This window comes from Microcaecilia unicolor, chromosome 1 (assembly GCF_901765095.1).
Source record: "Microcaecilia unicolor chromosome 1, aMicUni1.1, whole genome shotgun sequence".
NCBI lineage: Eukaryota > Metazoa > Chordata > Amphibia > Gymnophiona > Siphonopidae > Microcaecilia > Microcaecilia unicolor.
Window position 1 is genome coordinate 102,794,087 of NC_044031.1, and position 21,052 is coordinate 102,815,138.

Here is a 21,052-nt window from a genome sequence, read left to right on the forward strand (position 1 = left end):
CATTGCGCCCTTTTTTTGTAGCCTCCATCCTCTGGAATGCTCATCCTGTATCGTTCCGGTCTTAGCTATCATATAAAAAATTTAGGACTGCATTAAAAATACATTATTTTTGTGCTGCTTCTTAGAAGTCATTGGTGATCTTGACATAGAACGCAGTTGCTGAACTTTCTCGTGGAGACAGCTGTGATTTGTTTTAACATTGAACTGTGAGTGTTTTGGTTGATTGTTGTTTTCCTGTTAATTTTATAGAGTTCTTTTATTCATTCTCTCTCATTTTAATTGTACACCACCTTGACTTGGTTTTCAAATAAGGAGGTCTAGAAAATGATAATATAACATCAGTTTACAGCACAGCTAGCAGTTGAAATAAGTCCTGCTTAGAGTATTATTCTCTCCCCTTTCCAAATCCCCCTTCTATCTTGATCTTTGATTTATATGCTTTTAAGCCAGTTATGAGAGTAGATTTAATTAAGGCATCTCCACTGCATGCAAATCTCTCTCATGCATATTCATTGTGGATGTCCTGAAAACCTGGCTGGCTGAGGTACCTCCAGGATCAGGTTTGGGAGCAATTGGCCTAACCTCTGCAAGTGAACATGAGAATTACTGGCTAATCTCTGCAAGTACACGTCATGCTGTATGATCAGTTAGATAAGTATTATGAACTGTTGGTCTAAGTAAAAAAAAGTTTTTGAATTGAATTATTTATTACTGCAGAAATGTTTTGTTCACACCTCTCTTCATGGATTGTTTCCTGTCTCTTTAAATATGTCATTTTTGACTACAGTACTTGGAATAATTAGAAATATTTGACAGAGTAAGAAGCTTGGGTAGAATTTTTTTCTTCGACTGATGATGATGTATCTTTAGCTCCTATTGATTGTAGCATTGAATGTGCTATGAATTTGGAGCATTCTGTCTTTGTTTCTCCACTTTGTTTGTTGAGAGGAGCAATCCATTTTTAGAGCTGTGATTTATTGGATTTTTGAGATTTGCACCCAGTTTTCCTATTATTTATTTTGTTTGTTGATTTCAATTACCCCAATATTGACTGCATAAATTTCATGTCAGGAAATGCTAGCTCGATAAAGTTCCTAGTTTCATGAAGCAGATGGTTCAAGAACTGACAAGAGAGGGAGCTATTTTAGACCTACTTCTTGGTAGAATGCAAGACTTGGTGCAAGAGGTAATGATGTTGGGTCTGCTTGGCAATAGTAATCATAACATGATTAAATTTGATTTAATAATGGGAATGAAAACAATAAGGAAATCTACTGAACCAGCATTTAACTGTTGAAAGGACAACTATGATAAAATGATGAAAAAGCTTTAAAAAAGCTAAAAGGAGCCACTGTAAAGGTTAAGAGGATCGCCTGGTGACTTGCCTGCCTGGTGCGAAGGTGGCGGACCTCACGCGTCACCTAGATAGGATTTTATATAGTGCTGGGGAGGAGACGGCTGTCTTGGTACATGTGGGTACTAATGACATAGGAAAATGTGGGAGAGAGGTTCTGGAAGCAAAATTTAGGCTCTTAGGTAGAAAGCTGAAATCCAGATCCTCCAGGGTAGCATTTTCTGAAATGCTACCTGTGCCACGCGCAGGGCCCAAGAGACAGGCAGAGCTCCAGAGTCTCAATGCGTGGATGAGATGATGGTGCAGGGAGGAGGGCTTTAGATTTGTTAGGAACTGGGCAACATTCTGGGGAAGGGGGAGCCTATTCCGAAAGGATGGGCTCCATCTTAACCAGAGTGGGACCAGGCTGCTGGCATCGGCGTTTAAGAAGGAGATAGAGCAGCTTTTAAACTAGAAATGGGGGGAAGGCCGACAGTCGCTCAAAAGAGCATGGTTCGGGATAAGGTATCTTTCAAAGATATCACCATAACAGGGAAGATAGAGTATCCTGATAGTGAGGTTGCAAAAGAGATTGTAGTAGATCGGGTATCCTTAAATAACAATAAAAATCAGACAAAAGATTGCCAATTAATACTGTCAAGTACTAAGCATGATGTACTTAGGAACAACAAACATAGTTTGAAATGTCTATATGCGAATGCCAGGAGCCTAAGAAATAAGATGGGGGAGTTAGAATATATTGCACTAAATGAAAAATTAGATATAATAGGCATCTCTGAGACCTGGTGGAAGGAGGATAACCAGTGGGACACTGTCATACCGGGGTACAAATTATATCGTAGTGATAGGGTGAATCGGATTGGTGGAGGGGTAGCATTGTATATTAACGAGAGCCTTGAATCAAATAGATTGAAAATTCTGCAGGAAACAAAACACTCCTTGGAATCACTGTGGATTGAAATTCCATGTGCAAAGGGGAAAAGGATAGTGATAGGAGTGTACTACCGTCCGCCTGGCCAGGACGAACAGACGGATGCGGAAATGTTAAAGGAAATCAGGGACGCAAACAAACTGGGCAACACAATAATAATGGGGGATTTCAATTACCCGCATATAGACTGGGTTAATGTAACATCTGTACACGCAAGGGACATAAGATTTCTTGATGAAATCAAGGACAGCTTCATGGAACAGCTAGTTCAGGAGCCGACAAGAGAAGGAAAAATACTAGACTTAGTCCTTAGTGGTGCTCATGATCTAGTGCAGGGGGTAACGGTACGAGGGCCGCTTGACAACAGTGATCATAATATGATCGGTTTTGATATTGGCATTGAAGGAAGTGAAACTAGGAAATCAAGTACGCTAGCGTTTAACTATAGAAAAGGTGATTACGACAAAATGAGAAAAATGGTGAAAAAAAGACTGAAAGGAGCAGCTCGCAGAGTAAAAAACTTGCGTCAGGCGTGGATGCTGTTTAAAAACACCATCCTGGAGGTTCAGGACAAATATATTCCACGTATTAGAAAAAAGGGAAAAAAGACTAAACGTCAGCCGGCGTGGCTAAACAGTAAGATAAAGGAAGTCATTAGAGCCAAAAAACAATCCTTCAGAAAGTGGAGAAGAGAACCAACTGAAAGTAACAGGATAGATCATAAGGAATGCCAAGCCAAATGCAAAGCGGAGATAAGGAGGGCAAAAAAGGACTTTGAGAAGAAATTAGCGTTGGAAGCAAAAATACATAGTAAAAATTTTTTTAGATACATTAAAAGCAGGAAACCGGCCAAAGAGTCGGTTGGGCCACTGGACGAAAATGGTGTTAAAGGGGCGATCAGGGAGGACAAAGCCGTAGCGGAGAAATTAAATGAATTCTTTGCTTCGGTCTTCACCGAGGAGGATTTGGGGGGGACACAGGTGCCGGAAAGAATATTTGAAGCGGGGGAGTCGGAGAAACTAAACGAATTCTCTGTAACCTTGGAGGATGTAATGGGTCAGTTCAGCAAGCTGAAGAGTAGTAAATCACCGGGACCTGATGGTATTCATCCCAGAGTATTAATAGAACTAAAAAATGAACTTGCGGAGCTACTGTTAGAAATATGCAATCTGTCCCTAAAATCGAGTGTAGTACCGGAAGACTGGAGGGTAGCCAATGTTACTCCGATTTTTAAGAAGGGTTCCAGAGGAGATCCGGGAAATTATAGACCGGTGAGTCTGACGTCGGTGCCGGGCAAGATGGTGGAGGCTATTATTAAGAATAAAATTGCAGAGCATATACAAAAACATGGACTGATGAGACAAAGTCAGCACGGATTTAGTGAAGGGAAGTCTTGCCTCACCAATCTAATGCATTTTTTTGAGGGGGTAAGCAAACATGTGGACAATGGGGAGCCGGTTGATATTGTATATCTGGATTTTCAGAAGGCGTTTGACAAAGTGCCGCACGAAAGACTCCTGAAGAAATTGCAGAGTCATGGAATCGGAGGTAGGGTATTATTATGGATTAAGAACTGGTTGAAAGATAGGAAGCAGAGAGTAGGATTGCGTGGACAGTATTCTCAGTGGAGGAGGGTAGTTAGTGGGGTCCCGCAGGGGTCTGTGCTGGGTCCGTTGCTTTTTAATGTATTTATAAATGACCTAGAGATGGGAATAACTAGTGAGGTAATTAAATTCGCCGATGACACAAAATTATTCAGGGTCGTCAAGTCGCAGGAGGAATGTGAACGATTACAGGAGGACCTTGCGAGACTGGGAGATTGGGCGTGCAAGTGGCAGATGAAGTTCAATGTTGACAAGTGCAAAGTGATGCATGTGGGTAAGAGGAACCCGAATTATAGCTACGTCTTGCAAGGTTCCGCGTTAGGAGTTACGGATCAAGAAAGGGATCTGGGTGTCGTCGTCGATGATACGCTGAAACCTTCTGCTCAGTGTGCTGCTGCGGCTAGGAAAGCGAATAGAATGTTGGGTGTTATTAGGAAGGGTATGGAGTCCAGGTGTGCGGATGTTATAATGCCGTTGTATCGCTCCATGGTGCGACCGCACCTGGAGTATTGTGTTCAGTACTGGTCTCCGTATCTCAAAAAAGATATAGTAGAATTGGAAAAGGTACAGCGAAGGGCGACGAAAATGATAGTGGGGATGGGACGACTTTCCTATGAAGAGAGGCTGAGAAGGCTAGGGCTTTTTAGCTTGGAGAAGAGACGGCTGAGGGGAGATATGATAGAAGTGTATAAAATAATGAGTGGAATGGATCGGGTGGATGTGAAGCGACTGTTCACGCTATCCAAAAATACTAGGACTAGAGGGCATGAGTTGAAGCTACAGTGTGGTAAATTTAAAACGAATCGGAGAAAATTTTTCTTCACCCAACGTGTAATTAGACTCTGGAATTCGTTGCCGGAGAACGTGGTACGGGCGGTTAGCTTGACGGAGTTTAAAAAGGGGTTAGATAGATTCCTAAAGGACAAGTCCATAGACCGCTATTAAATGGACTTGGAAAAATTCCGCATTTTTAGGTATAACTTGTCTGGAATGTTTTTACGTTTGGGGAGCGTGCCAGGTGCCCTTGACCTGGATTGGCCACTGTCGGTGACAGGATGCTGGGCTAGATGGACCTTTGGTCTTTCCCAGTATGGCACTACTTATGTACTTATGTACTTATGTAAGAGTTTAAGGGCCCTGTTTACTAAGCTGCGATGTAGGCGCTCTATCGCTAGAGATACCCATATATTCCTATGGAATTATATGAATAGCTGAGGTGGAGCTGGAAGTTATCCAGGTACCACTGATATTTAGCACAGATACCTGGATACCACAAAATACCTAACTCATTCAAATAGTTACTGGGTACCAGCTCTAAATATTGGCAGAATTCGGATAACTTCTGGATATTCCATACTGGTATCGTGTTGTGGCCTGACATTGACTATCAAGGTATAAATTTAAACACTGTGCTCAGCATTTGAACTCATTTTTAATATATCAGGGAGGTGAATATTTTTTCTTTGATCCTATACATTTGAGAAATATTTTCAATACTAATGTTTGCTGTACAAAGAGGAAGATTGACCTGAATGGATGGTTGGTTGCTACAGCATAAGGAGGCTTATTGATATTATCTCTCACCATCAGTGCCTTCCCCTTTTTTAAAAAAATGTATCTATCTTGTGGGGTTTTTTAAATTTTTTGTCATCTAATTCCATTTTCTGTTTTGGATTTCTTTCCATATAGTGGGCCTGCTAGAAATCTTCTAGAGTTTATCTTCTCTATTTTGTCTTTTATTCTTTTTTTTTCTTTTCTTTCTTTTTTATAGTGAAGCATTCTTTATGATTATATACTATTCTTCTTCAAGATTGTGTGCTTGTATGATAATTTGTTTCATATATAAAACATGTTTTAAAAAATAGAAAAGTTGTATTTTAATCTCAAATACGCAAATATTATTTTAGAGCCCTGTTTACTAAGGTGCGCTAGTGTTTTTGACATGTGCTAAAAATTAGCACACGCTAACACTAGAGACACCCATATATTGCTATGGGTGTCTCTGGCATTAGCATGTGCTAATTTTTAGTGCATGCTAAAAATGCTAGCATGCCTATAGCGTGGCTAAATAAAGAGAGCCCTTAGGGGCCCTTTTACAAAGGCACATTAAGCTGTACGCGCATGCAGCGTGTGTCAAATTGAGAATACCACCAGGCTACCATGCCCCCGGTGGTAATTTCAGATTTTCCACACACCTGTAATGCCTGGGATTTATTTATTTATTTCCTCCCATGGGCATCATTTCTGGTGGTAATCAGCAGTTGACACACTCTGACCGGTCACCGCACGTGTAGCGTGTGAGCCCTTACCTCTAGATCAATGGGTGGCGATAATGGCTCAGGCCGGTTTTAGGTACACGCTGGTTTCAGTTTTACCACATGCCCTTTTCCTGTCCCATTTAAAAAAATCCCTTTTTTGTAGATGCAGTAAAAAGTGATCAGGCACACACCCAAAACACGCGCCTACACAACCGCAAGCTATTTTTTTTACTGCGGCTCAGTAAAAAGACCCTTTTAAAGTTTTATTTTTCAATATTTCACTTATTTTCCTGTGATTGATTGTTTCTTTAATGTCTGGTTCTACAACAGGATCATTGATAGTTTGGATGGAGTTCGTTTATTATGGTCCTTATTGAAAAATCCTAATCCAGATGTTCAAGCAAATGCAGCTTGGGCTATCTGTCCCTGCATTGAAAATGCTAAGGTAAGAATGTTTTGTATATTAATATATATATGGTGATAGAAACCATGTGGTGGTGTTAAATGATTTTTAATATCTGTGTTTTCACTGAGATAATTATTTAAGCCTTCATTAAATATATACATTGAGGGCTTCTGGAATAAAATTTTGCCATTTCAATAATAGCAGTTCTGATAGTACATATGCAATAACAATTTTGGTAGCTATTATTGTTTAGCAACTTGAAAATATTTGATAAATAAACCAACCAAAAAATAAGATATACAGACATCAAAACTAACAGTATACTGCAAAATTTCAAAAAATATTTTGCTCAATGCAGCAGATGGAAAAAGACATGAGAGTAAACGTTTTCATATTAATAATTTAAATAAGAGAAGTGTCAACTGCCCAGGAATAGTCTTAAGACTTTTCTCAAAACCTCTTAATGGGCTGTTATCATAGACCTCGGTAGGAACTGGAAAAACGCTAGTGGAACACACACACACCGCAGGAGGAAAAGCCACTACTTCAACAACCGGTTACACCCCAAAATTTAATAGACAAAGTTCACTTCCCATGTAGTTTCCAAACTGATTAAAAAAAATAGAAAATAGAAAAACAAACATTTCTATTGAGCATGCACTAGGAATAAAGGGCCCTGTTTACTAAGCTGCCCTTTTGATGCTCTAATGTTTTTAGCACGCACTAAAAATTTGGGCACGCTAGCGTTCCTTAGTAAACAGTCCCAAAAAGTCCAAAAAAACTTAGCTTCAACTGAAGGATGATCCACTGCAACTCCAGCAGCAATCCTTAATATATTTCCAATTGCACTTGCCAAAACTGTTCAAAAATACTATCCTGGAAGTTCAGGCCAATTATATTCTATGTATTAAAAAGGAGGAAGGAAGGCCAAATGACAGCTGGCATGGTTAAAAAAAGTAATGTGAAGGAAGCTATTAGAGCTAAAAGAAAATCCTTCAGAAAATGGAAGAAGGATCTCACTGAAAATAATAAGAAATAGCATAAGGAATGACAAGTCAAATGCAAAGCGCTGATAAGGAAGGCAAAGAGGGACTTTGAAAAAAAGATTGTGTTGGAGGCAAAAACACATAGTAAAAACTTTTTTAAGTATATTAAAAGCAAGAAGCCAGCAAAAGAATCGGTTGGATCACTAGATGACCAAGAAGTAAAAGGGGTGATCAGGGAAGACAAAGCCATAGCAGAGAGATTAAATGAATTCTTTGCTTCAGCTTTCACTGAAGAAGATTTGGGAGAGATACCGGTGCCAGAAATGGTATTTAAAGCTGACGAGTCAGAGAAACTGAATGAAATCTTTATAACCCTGGAAGATGTAATGGTGCAGTTTGACAAACTGAAGAGTAAAAAATCACTTGGACTGGATGGTATTCATTCCAGAGTACTGATATAATTGAAAAATGAATTTGCAGAACTATTGTTAGTAATATGTAATTTATCTTTAAAATCAAACATGGTACTAGAAGATTGGAGGGTGGCCAATGAAACACTGATTTTTAAAAAAAAGATTCTAGAGATGATCCAGGAAATTATAGACCGGTGAGCCTGATGGTGCTGGGCAAACTGATAAAGACTATTATAAAGAACAAAATTACAGAGCATATTCAAAAGCATGGATTAATGAGACAAAGTCAACATGGATTTAGTGAAGGGAAATCTTGCCTGACCAATCTACTACATTTCTTTAAAGGGGTGAACAAATGTGGATAAAGGTGAGCCGTTGATATCGTGTATCTGAATTTTCAAAAGGCATTTGACAGAGTACCTCATGAAAGACTCCAGAGGAAATTAGAGAGTCATGGGATAGGAGGTAGTGTCCTATTGTGGATTAAAAACTGGTTAAAAGATAGAAAACAGAGAGTAGGGTTAAATGGTCAGTATTCTCAATGGAAAAGGGTAGTTAGTGGGGTTCCCCAAGGGTCTGTGCTGGGACCGCTGCTTTTAACCTATTTATAAATGATCTGGAGATGGGATTAACTAATGAGGTAATTAAATTTGCTGACAACACAAAGTTATTCTAAGTTGTTAAATCTCAAGAGGATTGTGAAAAATTGCAAGAGGACCTTTCAAGACTGGGAGGCTGGGCATCCAAATGGCAGATGACATTTAATGTGAGCAAGTGCAAAGTGATGCATTTGTGAAGGAGGAACCCGAACTATAGTTTACATGATGCAAGGCTCCACATTAGGAGTCACCGACCAGGAAAGGGATCTAGGTGTCATCATTGGTGATGCATTGAAACCTTCTGCTCAGTGTGTGATGGTGGCGGCGGCAGCTAAGAAAACAAATAGAATGTTAGGTATTATTAGGAAAGGAATGGAAACCAAAAATGAGGATATTATAATGCCTTTGTATTGCTGCATGGTGCGACCGCACCTCGAATACTGTGTGTAATTTGGGTCACCGCATCTCAAAAAAGATATAGTGGAATTAGAAAAGGTAAAGAGAAGTGCGACAAAAAAGATAAAGGGGCTGGGATGACTCCCCCTTACTCCGCCACTGGTCACTGACCCCCTCCCACCCCCCCAAAAATGTGAATACAAATAGTACTCACCATCCTCTATGGCAGCCTCAGATGTCTTAGCCAGGTCCATTAGAGCAGCAAGAAGGTCCCTGGAGTAGTGTAGTGGTGGGTGCAGTGCTATGTAGACATGTGAACCCAGGCCCATACCTACTCCTGCCCTCCAACTGACCAGAAACCCACTGTACCTACATACAGGTGCCCCTTCACCCATAAGGGCTATTGTAGTGGTGTACAGTTGGGGGTGGGTTTTGGGTTTGTTTTAGAGGGCTCGGCAGACAAGATAAGGGAGCTGTGGTGAGATTTGTAACTGGGAGTATTTATTTGAAGTCCATAGCAGTGCCCCCCCCCCCCCCCCTAGGTGCCCCATCGTTCTCCTTGGATGTCTGGGGGACCAGTCTGCTAAAAGTGCTGGCCCTTCCTACATCCCAATGGCTTGATTTTTCTGTTTTTTACTTGTGCGTTTTCTATGGTGTTTACTTGGTTCTTAATCCACTGCACTAACCATTAGGCTACTCCTCAGATCTTCATGCTGCTTTGTTAAGGATGTCCATAATATCTGAAACTGTCATATTCTTTGCCAGGTTCACATTCAGAGGAGAGGGTAGGAGACAGCAGTAACTGGGGGATTAAGGATTGCAAGACTGGGGGATTACAGATGTTGTGCCTTAATCCCTCCAGTGGACATCTTCTTAATCAGCTGGACATGACAAGTACTGGGTCTAAATATGGACAGCCCTTCCCCTTCTGTGACTGGAGTTGGACGCCCATATTTTGGGCCCTCCCTAGTCCCGCCAAAATCATGCCCAGACCACACCCCCACCATGCCTCCTTGCCATATGATCATACTGCCTTGGTAAAATTGGGATTTGGATGTCTATGAGGGGCATTTTCGAAAGAAACGTCTAAGTCAGAATTTGGACGTTTTACAAAGACGTCCAAATTCTGAGGCAGGGAGAAGGTCATTTTTGAAAAAGATGGACGTCCATCTTTTGTGTTCGAAAATACCATGCACGTCCTTGAATTTGGACGTTTTGCGATTTGGATGTTTTTGATTTTTGGCCATTTTCGAAACAAAGACGTCCAAGTCGAAAACGTCCAAATTCAAGCCATTTGGACATGGGAGGAGCCAGCATTTTTAGTAGACTGGTCCCCCTGACATGCCAGGACAGCAATCAGGCACCCTAGGGGGCACTGCATTGAACTTCATAAAATACTCTCAGGTACACAGCTCCCTTACCTTGTATCCTGAGCCCCCCAACCCCCTCCCCCCCCCAAACCCACTACTCCCAACTGTACACCACTACCATAGCCCTTATGGGTGAAGGGGTCACCTATATGTGGATACAGTGGGTTTCTGGTGGGTTTTGGAGGGCTCACAGTTTCCTGCACAAGTGTAACAGGTAGTGGGGGGATGGGCAACGTCCACCTGTCTGACGTTCACTAAACTACTCCAGGGACCACACAACTGCTTACAAAACAGTAGATAAAAAACAACAAAGCAGTGGAATCAAATCTAATTCCACTTTTCTGCTACTTCCAACTGAACTGATATGTATTAGAATCCCAACTGAACTGATATGCATATCAGTTCAGTTGGAAGTAGCAGAAAAGTGGAACTAGATTTTTGGAATAACTGTTCTCATCTCACTACTAGTGTATATGATATATACACTTTTGATAGTTTGTACCCCTGACGCAGCCTGAGGGCGAAACGTAGCCACGTCAGGTATTATTCCAAATAAATGCATTTGATTCCACTACTTTGTTGTTTTTTTATCTATGGACCTGAATATGACATCTAAGGCTGGCAAGTAATGTTCTTCACCACACTTTTTGGGGGTGGGAGGGAGTTAATGACCACTGGGGGAATAAGAGGAGGTCATCCTTGATTCCCTCCAATGGTCCTCTGGTCATTTGGGGCACCGTTTTGTGCCTTATTCGTAACAAAAACAGGTCCAGCTCAAAACGGCCAAGTTTTAGTGCTGGACGTTTTTGCTTTGCTCCATTATGGCTCAAAGATGTCCAAGTCTTAGGAACGGCCAAGTCCCGCCTTGAATACGCCCCCTTGACATTTGGACGTCCTTCCGACAGACTTCCGAGAAAGACGTCCAAAATGTGGTTTCGATTATACCGATGTGGACGTTTCTGTGAGATGGACGTCCAAGTGCCGATTTATGTCACTTTTTGACATCCATCTCTTTTGAAAATGAACCTGTATGCAATATGGATATCCAAATGCCAGTGTTCAGATGTCCAAAACAAAAATAGTGCTTCTAAAATAGCCATCATAGTAACAGTAAATTGCAGTAGATAAATAGATACATGGCCCATCCAGTCTACCCAACAGTCACATTCATTATCGATTCATTATTGAATCAACAATCCAATAGATATACAGTACCTGCACTTATAGCATACAATATGTATGTGATATAAAATACTCATTCTTGATCCTGATCCATCCTTGCCATTTTCAGGACTCAGACTATAAAAGTCTACCCATCCCAGGCCCTACTTAGGAGTTGTCATTACAGAAATGGAACAAAACTGAGTGGAGAAAATATCATTAAGTACCGATCTGGGAGAAGAAAGGAAGAAGCATACCAAGAGGCTGGACTTACTTGAGGCAATTAATTTCTCACTTATAAAGTGTAATTTACTTTTAAAGAATGAATTAGAAAAAGTGGAATATTTGCTTCATGCTAATAATTTGAGGTTTTTAAATTTTCCCTACTGTTTTATGATCTCCGCTGAGGAGATGTTACTTTAGAGATATTTAACACAAGGATCACAATGTTTCCTAAAGTTTTTAAAACATTTTATATTCTGGTTACAGTTAAGTCCATTCAAGGGGCTAGTCTATGTGACACCTGGATGCCAATTTGATAGCTATTTTGGAATCTTCTTTGCAGGAGAGGGTATATAAGTGCACCATGGTGATTATTTTTACAAGTATTTCTGGGCTCATATAGGGGCCATTTTACTAAGCAGCACTAAAAAGTGGCCTGCGCTCAGTGGCGTACTTAGGTTGGCTGCCACCAAGGGTGGGTCGCCGCTATGCCCCCCCTGGCACATTACCCCCCATCACTGTCCCATTACATCACCCCCTCCCCCACAAAGCACATCATCCTCACTACCTAGGGGTTTACAGTGCAGTCGTGCAGCTGTTGGCTCAGCCGGTTCCCTGCCCCAGAACAGAAAGTAATGACAGAGGGGGCAGGGAACCGGTGGAGCCGACAGCCACACAACTGCTTCATGCACCCCCTTGCTGCCTGCACCTGGGGTGGACTGCCCTCCTCTGCTCCACCCTTGGTACGCTAGAACTTGCACGATCTCCAGCACAGTTCTTTCCTGTGCACTAAGACCACTTTTAGCATTGCCAGGAAATGGCCAGTTTTTCTATTTTGGCAATAATGACCACACGCTAATTTTCCCATTAGTTTGTGAGCACTTACCAACACCTATTTTGTAGTTGGTAAGGGCTCACACATTATTCAGCAGGTGGCAATATAGTTGCTTTTACAGATTAACACAGAACATGCCTACTCTTTGTCCCCAGACCTGCCCCCAGATCTAAAAAATAAAAAAATATCTTTTAGCGCATGGGTAGTTTGCGCACATGCCAAAACTACCACGGGACACTTCAGCGCACCCTGCGGTGTTTGCATTTTAACCTGCAGTAAGCACACATTAGTGCTTAACACAGCTTAGTAAAAGGATCCCATAATTGATTTCTTATGGAGCAATTTATTTATTTATGATATTTATATCCCACATTATCTCAATAAAGCTTGAGCTCAATGTGCCTAACAATAAAGATAGAAAAAGTAAGTACAATTATTAACTTGAAAAATCATATAAGTTCTCAGAGTATATAAAGAATTACATTGTGTAGTATTTTATATAGAAATTGAACTTAAAAAGAAAATAAGTTTATAATTCTGTTATTATGTTAATACCCTTTCATGGTTGTGCTATTTATATTTGTCTGACTGTTTCTCCTAAGACTTACAAGCTTTGTAGAGAATTCCTTACAACCCAGAGCCTTGGCTATAGGAATGATTTTCTTTTCAATGTTCCTAGGAAATCTGGGGGGAATCCAAGATGGAGAGTGAAGCAATGTGTTTACCCTGTGGCCGTTGCGTCTTCTGTGGTGGATCCTATGGATCACTATGCGGTTTAGAGTGCTTTGGGGCTGGTGTCTTTGCTGCAGGGGAGGGCAGTGTTAGCAGGTGAACTATCCTCGCTGCTTGAAGCTAACATCTCTCTCAACCCTATATGATGCTGGCAGTGTTGCTCGAGGCAGGCGCTGGAGCATTGCTCCTTGATGAGTGTTTGGTGTCTCCAGTTGCAAGGTCAGTTCAGGGCAATCAACTGCCAAGTACAGCTGCTAGTGTTGTAGCGGCTGGGGCTTCTGGAGGTGGTTTGCAAGCAGCCGTGGGATTGCAGGAGTGGCAAGGTGAAGAATCCCTGGAAGGCCAGGTGGACTACGTCTGTAAGTCCTCGTTACCAAGTTAACCCCTGAATTTGTCCTTGGATTTTATATGGGATGCTTTGCTCCAACTAGAAGCTTCATTTATTCAGTAGTTTTCAGTTTTGATGACTCAGAATTAGTCTCTTGTAGGGAAAATCTCACTGGTCGAACAAAAAGTAGTCTCATCAAAACTGAGTGATACTCAGAATAAAGTTGAAATTGGGAAGATTAAAGATGGACAATGGGCTATTAGTAAAGATAATATGGCACTGCAACGAAAGATTGAAGACTTAGAAAACCAACAGAGACTAAAGACATTGCGTTTTATAAATTTTCCCAAGCAACCTTCTATTGCTACTTTGATTACATTTTAAAAATATCTTCACTGAAATTTTGAAGATTCCAGAACAGTCTTACCCTCCGGTTTCCAGGATATATTATCTACAGAACAAGTGATAGCTGGAAGGTCAGACGTTCCATATGAAAATGTAAGTTTGACACAGACTCTTGAGGATGATAATATTGTGCTACAAGCAGCGACTTTAATTGTGGATTTTGTCTTACAACCAGAGATTGGATTTTTAAAATTTATTTCTGTCATCGACAAGAAATGTTTCTGAATCACAAAGGTTTGTGTATTTCCTGATATTTCTAGACATACCCAATGGAGGTGTGAAGCTTTTCTTAAATTACATTAAAGGGTGATGCAGATGAGGGTGACTTTTGGCTCAACTTTCCTTGTAAATGTATGGTGAAATTGAATTCTGTGAAGTATGTGTTTTTTGAACCTGTCCACTTGGCTTCTTTCTTGGATTCTAAACATGTGGTTATTCCACCCCCATTAGGAACTGTTATGATGACATCTAACATGAATTTAAAGATTGGATCCATATGATTTTGTAACATCTTTTCCTTCTTTCTTTTCTTGTGTATGGTATTGTAGATTCTTGGAATTGTGCCTCCCTTTCCCCCCTTATTATGGACTGTAGATAGGGCAGTTTAATTTGTGTGTTATAATTTTGGATTTTCTTTAATATTACTTATTATTGTTTCAGTCTTTTCTAATGCAAAATGTTTCTTGTAATTGATTTATGTATTTAAAATTACAAAAATTAATTTCCTAGGAGATGTTTGGTAAAATTTCAGGGTAAGCAGGGCTGGCTCAAGGTATGAGCCAGGTGAGGCACTGGCTTAGGATACCAAGGCTAAGGGGAGGCCAAAAGCCTGCCTTACTGGCTCAACCTTCACAGCAGCGAGCGAGTGTTATGCTCTCACCGTTCTGCTTTCACACACCAAACACACTCTTCCACCTTCCACGGCTTCGCTCCATATCCTTCCCTGGTAGGCATCTCTCCTTCCACTCTACTCTGCTCCCCTCCCCTCCTCTCCTCTCCCCTGCATAGGCATCTTTCCCTCTACTGTCTGCTGTACGGCTTCCCCTCACTCTCTTGACCCCCTCCCCAGTTTATCTTAAAATATTTCTCTCTCTCTCTCTCTCTCTCTGCAGAGGTTGCTGGCAGCAGCAGTGATACACACATGCTGCCTTCAACCTCAGAGCCTTTCCTGTGATGGACCCGCCCACGTTGAAACAGGAAGTTGGGTCACAGGAAACACTTCAAGTTAGGTCACAGGCAGTGGGTGTATATCACTACTGCTGCTGCTGCTGGTGACCTCTAGAGAGAGCGATTTTAAGGTAAATTGGGGAGAGGGGAGTTGAGAGAGAGAGATAGATACTGAACATAGAGATGGGTGCTGGACCAGTTGAGGAAGGGAAGCCTGGATCCCCGGGGTGGGAAGGAGAGAGGGCTGGTCCATGGGGAAGGTAGGTTGAAAGGGGGAAATGCCAAACTCAGGAACAAAAAGGAGAAAGAGAGGGGTGCTGGACCAGTTGAGGGAGGGAGGCCTGGATCCCTGGGGTGAGAAGGAGAAAGGGCTGACCCCTGAGGGAAGGGAGAGAGGGAAAGATGTTGGATCACAGGGGTAGGGGCAGAAGAGAGAGGGAGATATGTGGACTTGAGGGGGGGGGGGGGGAGTGAAGACAGATTTTGGACCGGGCAGGTGAAAAGGAGGGAGGAAGAGAGAGGTATGAGATGCCAACAAAGGGCGGGAGAGATGTTCAACTGGGGGGGGAGGGTGCGAGTGAGATGGAGAGATGTTGAACCCCGGAGGATGGGAGGGAAAGAGAGATGAGATTCTAGACTAAGGGTGGGATGGGAAGAGAGAAAAAGAGAAAGATGTTAGATCACACGTGGCTAGAGGGAAGGAAGACAGAGGGAGAGATGCTGAGCTATGGGGAGGAGGGACAGGAAGATGCTGGGGGTGGGAGGGGAGGGAGAGAGAGAGGGAGAAGATGCTGGGCTTCAAGGTTGATGAGAAGCTGGGAATGGTGGAAATGTGTTAAGAGACCATGGGGGGGGGGGGGGGGGGGGGAAGTGTCAAGGAGATAAGTGAGAGGAGGATAGTGAGTACAGAGGGTAGAAATGCAATAATGTGAAGTAGATGAACGATGGAAGGAGAAGGGGTGATATGAGAAATGGGAGAACTAAGAGGTGAGAGAAGGAGATGGGTCTCAGGGATGACAGGGGCAGGAGTGATACCCACCCACTCTTGCACTGCTGGTTGCATTATATGGCAGCTTGAAACCCCTAGTGGTAGTGCCATGAGACTATCAATAGGGCTCACTGGCACCATTTTAAAGAAGGTAGCCATCATGGCAAGAGTCAGTGGGGATTGCTCCTGGCCCCCATTGCACCTGGCATGAGATTGCACCTAGGATAAGTTGAGATAATCAGCTGGCTAAGGGGGGGGGGGACTGACTGGCTGGAAGGCAGGTGATGTGGGCAGGTTGGGGGGGAGTAGAAGCTGGCTGGTTGGGAGCTGATATGGCTGTAAGGTAGTTGTATTTGTATGTAGTGGGGGGAAGGGGTAATGCTGATGCAGCGGGGGTAGAGGTGCTGATACAAAAGGTGGCTCAGGGTGACATAATCCCTTGAGCTGACCCTAAGGATAATGAATTTGGTTTTTTTTATTCTTTACAATTGAGTGAATTAATATTTTAACAAGTGGGTTTACAACAACTGGGGGGGGCAGTTGCGAGCCACAATGGATAACTAGAACCCCAGCAACTCTTGAGATAGGCATTCAATTTATATCGGGTTCCAAAGTGCAATTTTTTTAAAAAATTGTTGTTTGCTTCTTGTTTGTATTTCTAAATAATTTTTCCTCCTTTCTGCCCATTTTCCTTTTTCTTATTTATAGGAACTAGAATTGCTATTTGTTTCTCCTTTAATTTTTGTTTTTACTTGATGGCATTATTTAAGAATTAAGCACCTGTTTGTCTAAATATCAAAATTGAAAAAAAAAAAAACCCGAATAAGTGGAGAATCCAGGGGAAGTGTAAGAGAGAGTACAAGGATAAATACTGTTTTTCCAGTGTTTATCTGACAATTTGTTTTCCATTGAGGTCTTTTATTGATGTTTACAACCTAAAATAAAAAGCACTATTTATATTGAAATTCATAGATGCTACACGATGACCATTAGCAATAGTGGCAACCCATATAATTTCCACCACACGGAATCTAACAAAGTCTTAATGTGGAAATTTGTGCAACCATCATTTACAGTTGTAAATAGTATGTATAAATGTGACTGTCTCTGGGAAAAGTTGACTAAAGTAGTGAACCAATTTTTAGGAGATTTAACTACAAATGCTACTATTTGTGTAGATTTATCTTTAAATACTATCACTGTTCAAAAAATAATTTTCATCAAATTTTAAGCTAGATTGAAACTGTCACAATTTATGAATTTATTATAAGAAAAATTTATCATAAGGAAAATTACACTAATTACAGTAGAAACAATTTTGATTGTTTTAAAAATTCACTCTTTAATTTACCACTTAGGATGCTGGAGAGATGGTTCGTTCATTTGTTGGAGGTCTGGAACTCATTGTTAATTTGCTAAAATCAGAAGATAAGAAAGTATTAGCAAGTGTATGTGCTGCTATAACCAATATAGCCAAAGATGAAGAAAATTTAGCAGTTCTAACAGATCATGGAGTTGTCCTTATGTTATCCAAATTGGCACACACTGTAAGTAGCAACTTTTCTTATTTTTGTATATGTTTAAATCTTTTTATTATAACATATAAATAACATCACTTCAACAAAGTGTTAAACCGAATGAGATACATGAAGTCATCTTCTAAAAGGTACCATCATACATTTTTACTTTCACCCCACCCCCCAAAACATGTACCCCCATGGGTTCTACTGTCACCTCCCTTGTGCTGTAATAATAGATACATAGCATTAAAACTTTGCTGAGATGTGAAAATGTCCACAAAGTCTTCTGTGAAGCGTCCTGGATGATACGCATTATTAACTAATGCCTGAGGTTACATATCAATTAATGCCTGGAGCTGCCACGGGCCCTGATTCTTGTAGCCCTTCACTGCAGGATGTAACCTCTAGTATGTGTGTACAGACTTCTATTGGTGAAAGAACTTTACTAGCATACTTCATAGCTTCTCTCTTTCTAATCCCACCCCCTTCCCTTTAACCCCCCCCTTAAACTCTCCCCCTCTCCCCTCCCACACCTACCCCTTCCTCAACACAAGATAACAATCTCTGGTCCAACATTGCATTATCTGCGGTGCTGCTAATTGAGAATTCTACTGCGTGCTGTGGGTTGTAGAGTGTCCCAAAAATTCGCCCATGTAGTTTGGAGCTTCTGGCCCTCTTTGGACTCCAAGTCATGAATTCCATACCTCTCCATCTTCAGAAGTTCTATCATTTGTGACCTCCAAACTCCTATTGACGGTGCCTTATTTTCTCTCCAATGGAGCAGAATGGCTCACTGCCCCATCAATATGGCCCTCCGAAGGAATGGACAAAAGCCCGGGAGGGTGGGTTTTGTGTATTTGAATTCTCCAAATAAGAGAAGAGGGTGTCTTGGAATAGTGCATCCCCATTATCTCTTTATCTCGTTAAGAATATGAGTCCACATTTGAGATGTATTTCGGCAGGACCAGAACATGTGACCAAGTGATACACGAGCTGTGCCACACCACGGGCAGGAATCCGTTTGTCCAAAGCCTGCTTTAAATGATCTGACGGGGGACACATAAAGTCTTAGGGCAAATTTGTATTGCACCTCCCAGAAACGGGTGAAGATTGTGGTTCTCTGTATGGAGCCCAAGAATGTGCACAAAGTCTCTTCTGTGATCTCGATTTGTAAATCTATGGCCCAGCTGCACGCTCTGGTGCGATAGTCTGTGTCCTCTGTCGAGTCTTGCAGATATCTGTGGTGATGTTTTAGTGGTACTGGATTCTGTGCTCCCAGCATCAATGCTGTATTTAATGTGTCTTGGACATCCTCGCTCAAATTGCTCCAGCCCAATGCTGTGATGTAGTGGTGAATTTGCAGATAGGCAAACCGGTCACCTTCTGTCAACTTGAAGTCCCATTGCAACTCTGCGAATGGCCGTGTTTTGCCTTCCTCTGATACCAGCTGGTAGATGTATTGTATTCCATTTCTCCTCCAACGGGCAAAAGCCAACGAGGAAGTCCCCTCTGGAAAGTCCGGGTTATGAAATAGCGGCAAGAAGGGAGTCTCCCTCCAGTCAAAGTGATGTCTCTTACAGAGCCATTTCCAAGCTGCTCTGGCTGCTGCTATTAATGGGTGTGCTCCCAAACCCTCTCCCATCCCCTGTCCTGGTGTATGTAATTCCCAGCCCAGATGTGCAGTGGGAGCCAGACCCATTTCCAGGAATCTTGTTTGCCTGTTAGCCAGTCCCGTATGTGCCTCATCGAGCACGCTATCGTTAGATATCGTATACTAAGAAGACCCATCCCCCCATGTGACTTTGGTTTCTGTATTACATGTATTGGAAGTCTGGGCCTTTTCCCACCCCACAAAAATTGTTGTGTAAGATGGTTAAGTGCCTGTTCCTCTCTCCTCTTTAGGTACAGGGGCAGCATCTGAAACGTATAAAGCCACTTAGGAGCAATCATCATGTTAAAAAGACCTACTCGGCCCGAGAGAGAGAGAGGACACTTGCCTCATAGTTGTAATAATTTCCTAGTGGTGGCCAAAAGCGGGCGGACATTGGCCTCGTACAGCATGGTCATGTCGATCGGTATGGTGACTCCAAAGTACTTTATCTGGTGTTGTGCCCACAATAGTGGGAATGAGCCTCTCCATGTCAGCCTCAGGGCTTGTGATTTCGCTCGATTAAGTTTGTAGCCTGAGAGTTCTTATTTTTGTATATATGTAAATAAAAGATAATTTATAATTAGATGGAAATAAGTTCATCAGAGATATTTGGTGAACTATAGATCTATAGAACAAAAAGCATGCATTGAAATGTCTATATACAAATGCAAGGAGCCAGAGACATAAGATGGGAGAGCTGGAATACATTGCACACAATGAAAAATTGGATATTATAGGCATCTCTGAGACCTAGTGGAAGGAGGATAACCAGTGGGATACAGTCATACCGGGCTACAAATTATATCATAGTGTTAGGGTGGATAGGATTGGAGGAGGGGTAGCACTGTATATTAAAGAGAACCTTCACTCAGATAGGCTGCAAATATTGCAGGATACAAAACCACTATTGGAATCTTTGTGGATCGAAATTCCACATGAAAAAGGAAAAAAAATGGTGATAGGAGTGTACTACCGTCCGCCTGGCCAGGACGAACAGACAGACACAGCAATGTCAAAGGAAATTAGGGACGCGAATAAAATGGGCAATGTAATAATAATGGGGGATTTCAATTATCCACATATAGACTGGGTTAATGTAACATCAGTACACGCCAGGGAGATAAAATTTCTTGATGAAATCAAGGACAGCTTCATGGAACAGCTGGTTCAGGAGCCGACAAGAGAAGGAAAAATACTAGACTTAGTTCTTAGTGGAGCTCATGATCTAGTGCAGGGGGTAACGGTGCGAGGGCCACTTGATAACAGTGATCATAATATGATCAATTTTGATATTGGCAATGAAGTAAGTGAACTTAGGAAATCAAATACACTAGCGTTTAACTTTAGAAAAGGTGATTACGACAAAATGAGAAAAACGGTGAAAAAAAGACTGAAAGGAGCAGCTCACAGGGTAAAAAACTTGCATCAGGCATGGATGCTGTTTAAAAACACCATCCTAGAGGTACAGGACAAATATATTCTGCGAAAAAGGGGAAAAAAGACCAAACGTCAGCCGGCGTGGCTAAACAGTAAGGTAAAGGAAGTCATTAGAGCCAAAAAAACAATCCTTCAGAATGTGGAGAAAAGAACCAACTGAAAGTAACAAGATCAAACATAAGGAACGCCAAGCCAAATGCAAAGTGGAGATGCGGAGGGCAAAAAAGGACTTTGAAAAAAAGTTAGCGTTAGAAGCGAAAATACCGTATTTTTCGGACTATAAGACGCA

At 41.7% G+C, this 21,052-nt stretch overlaps 1 protein-coding gene across 1 annotated transcript in view; it reads left to right on the plus strand.

Moving 5' to 3' along the window:
* Window positions 1-21,052, plus strand: part of ARMC4 (armadillo repeat containing 4) — a 445,023-nt gene that overhangs the window by 379,953 nt on the left and 44,018 nt on the right. The window contains 2 exon segments of the mRNA XM_030199274.1: window positions 6,478-6,592; window positions 17,514-17,702. Of these exon segments, the coding sequence (XP_030055134.1) occupies window positions 6,478-6,592; window positions 17,514-17,702 (304 nt within the window).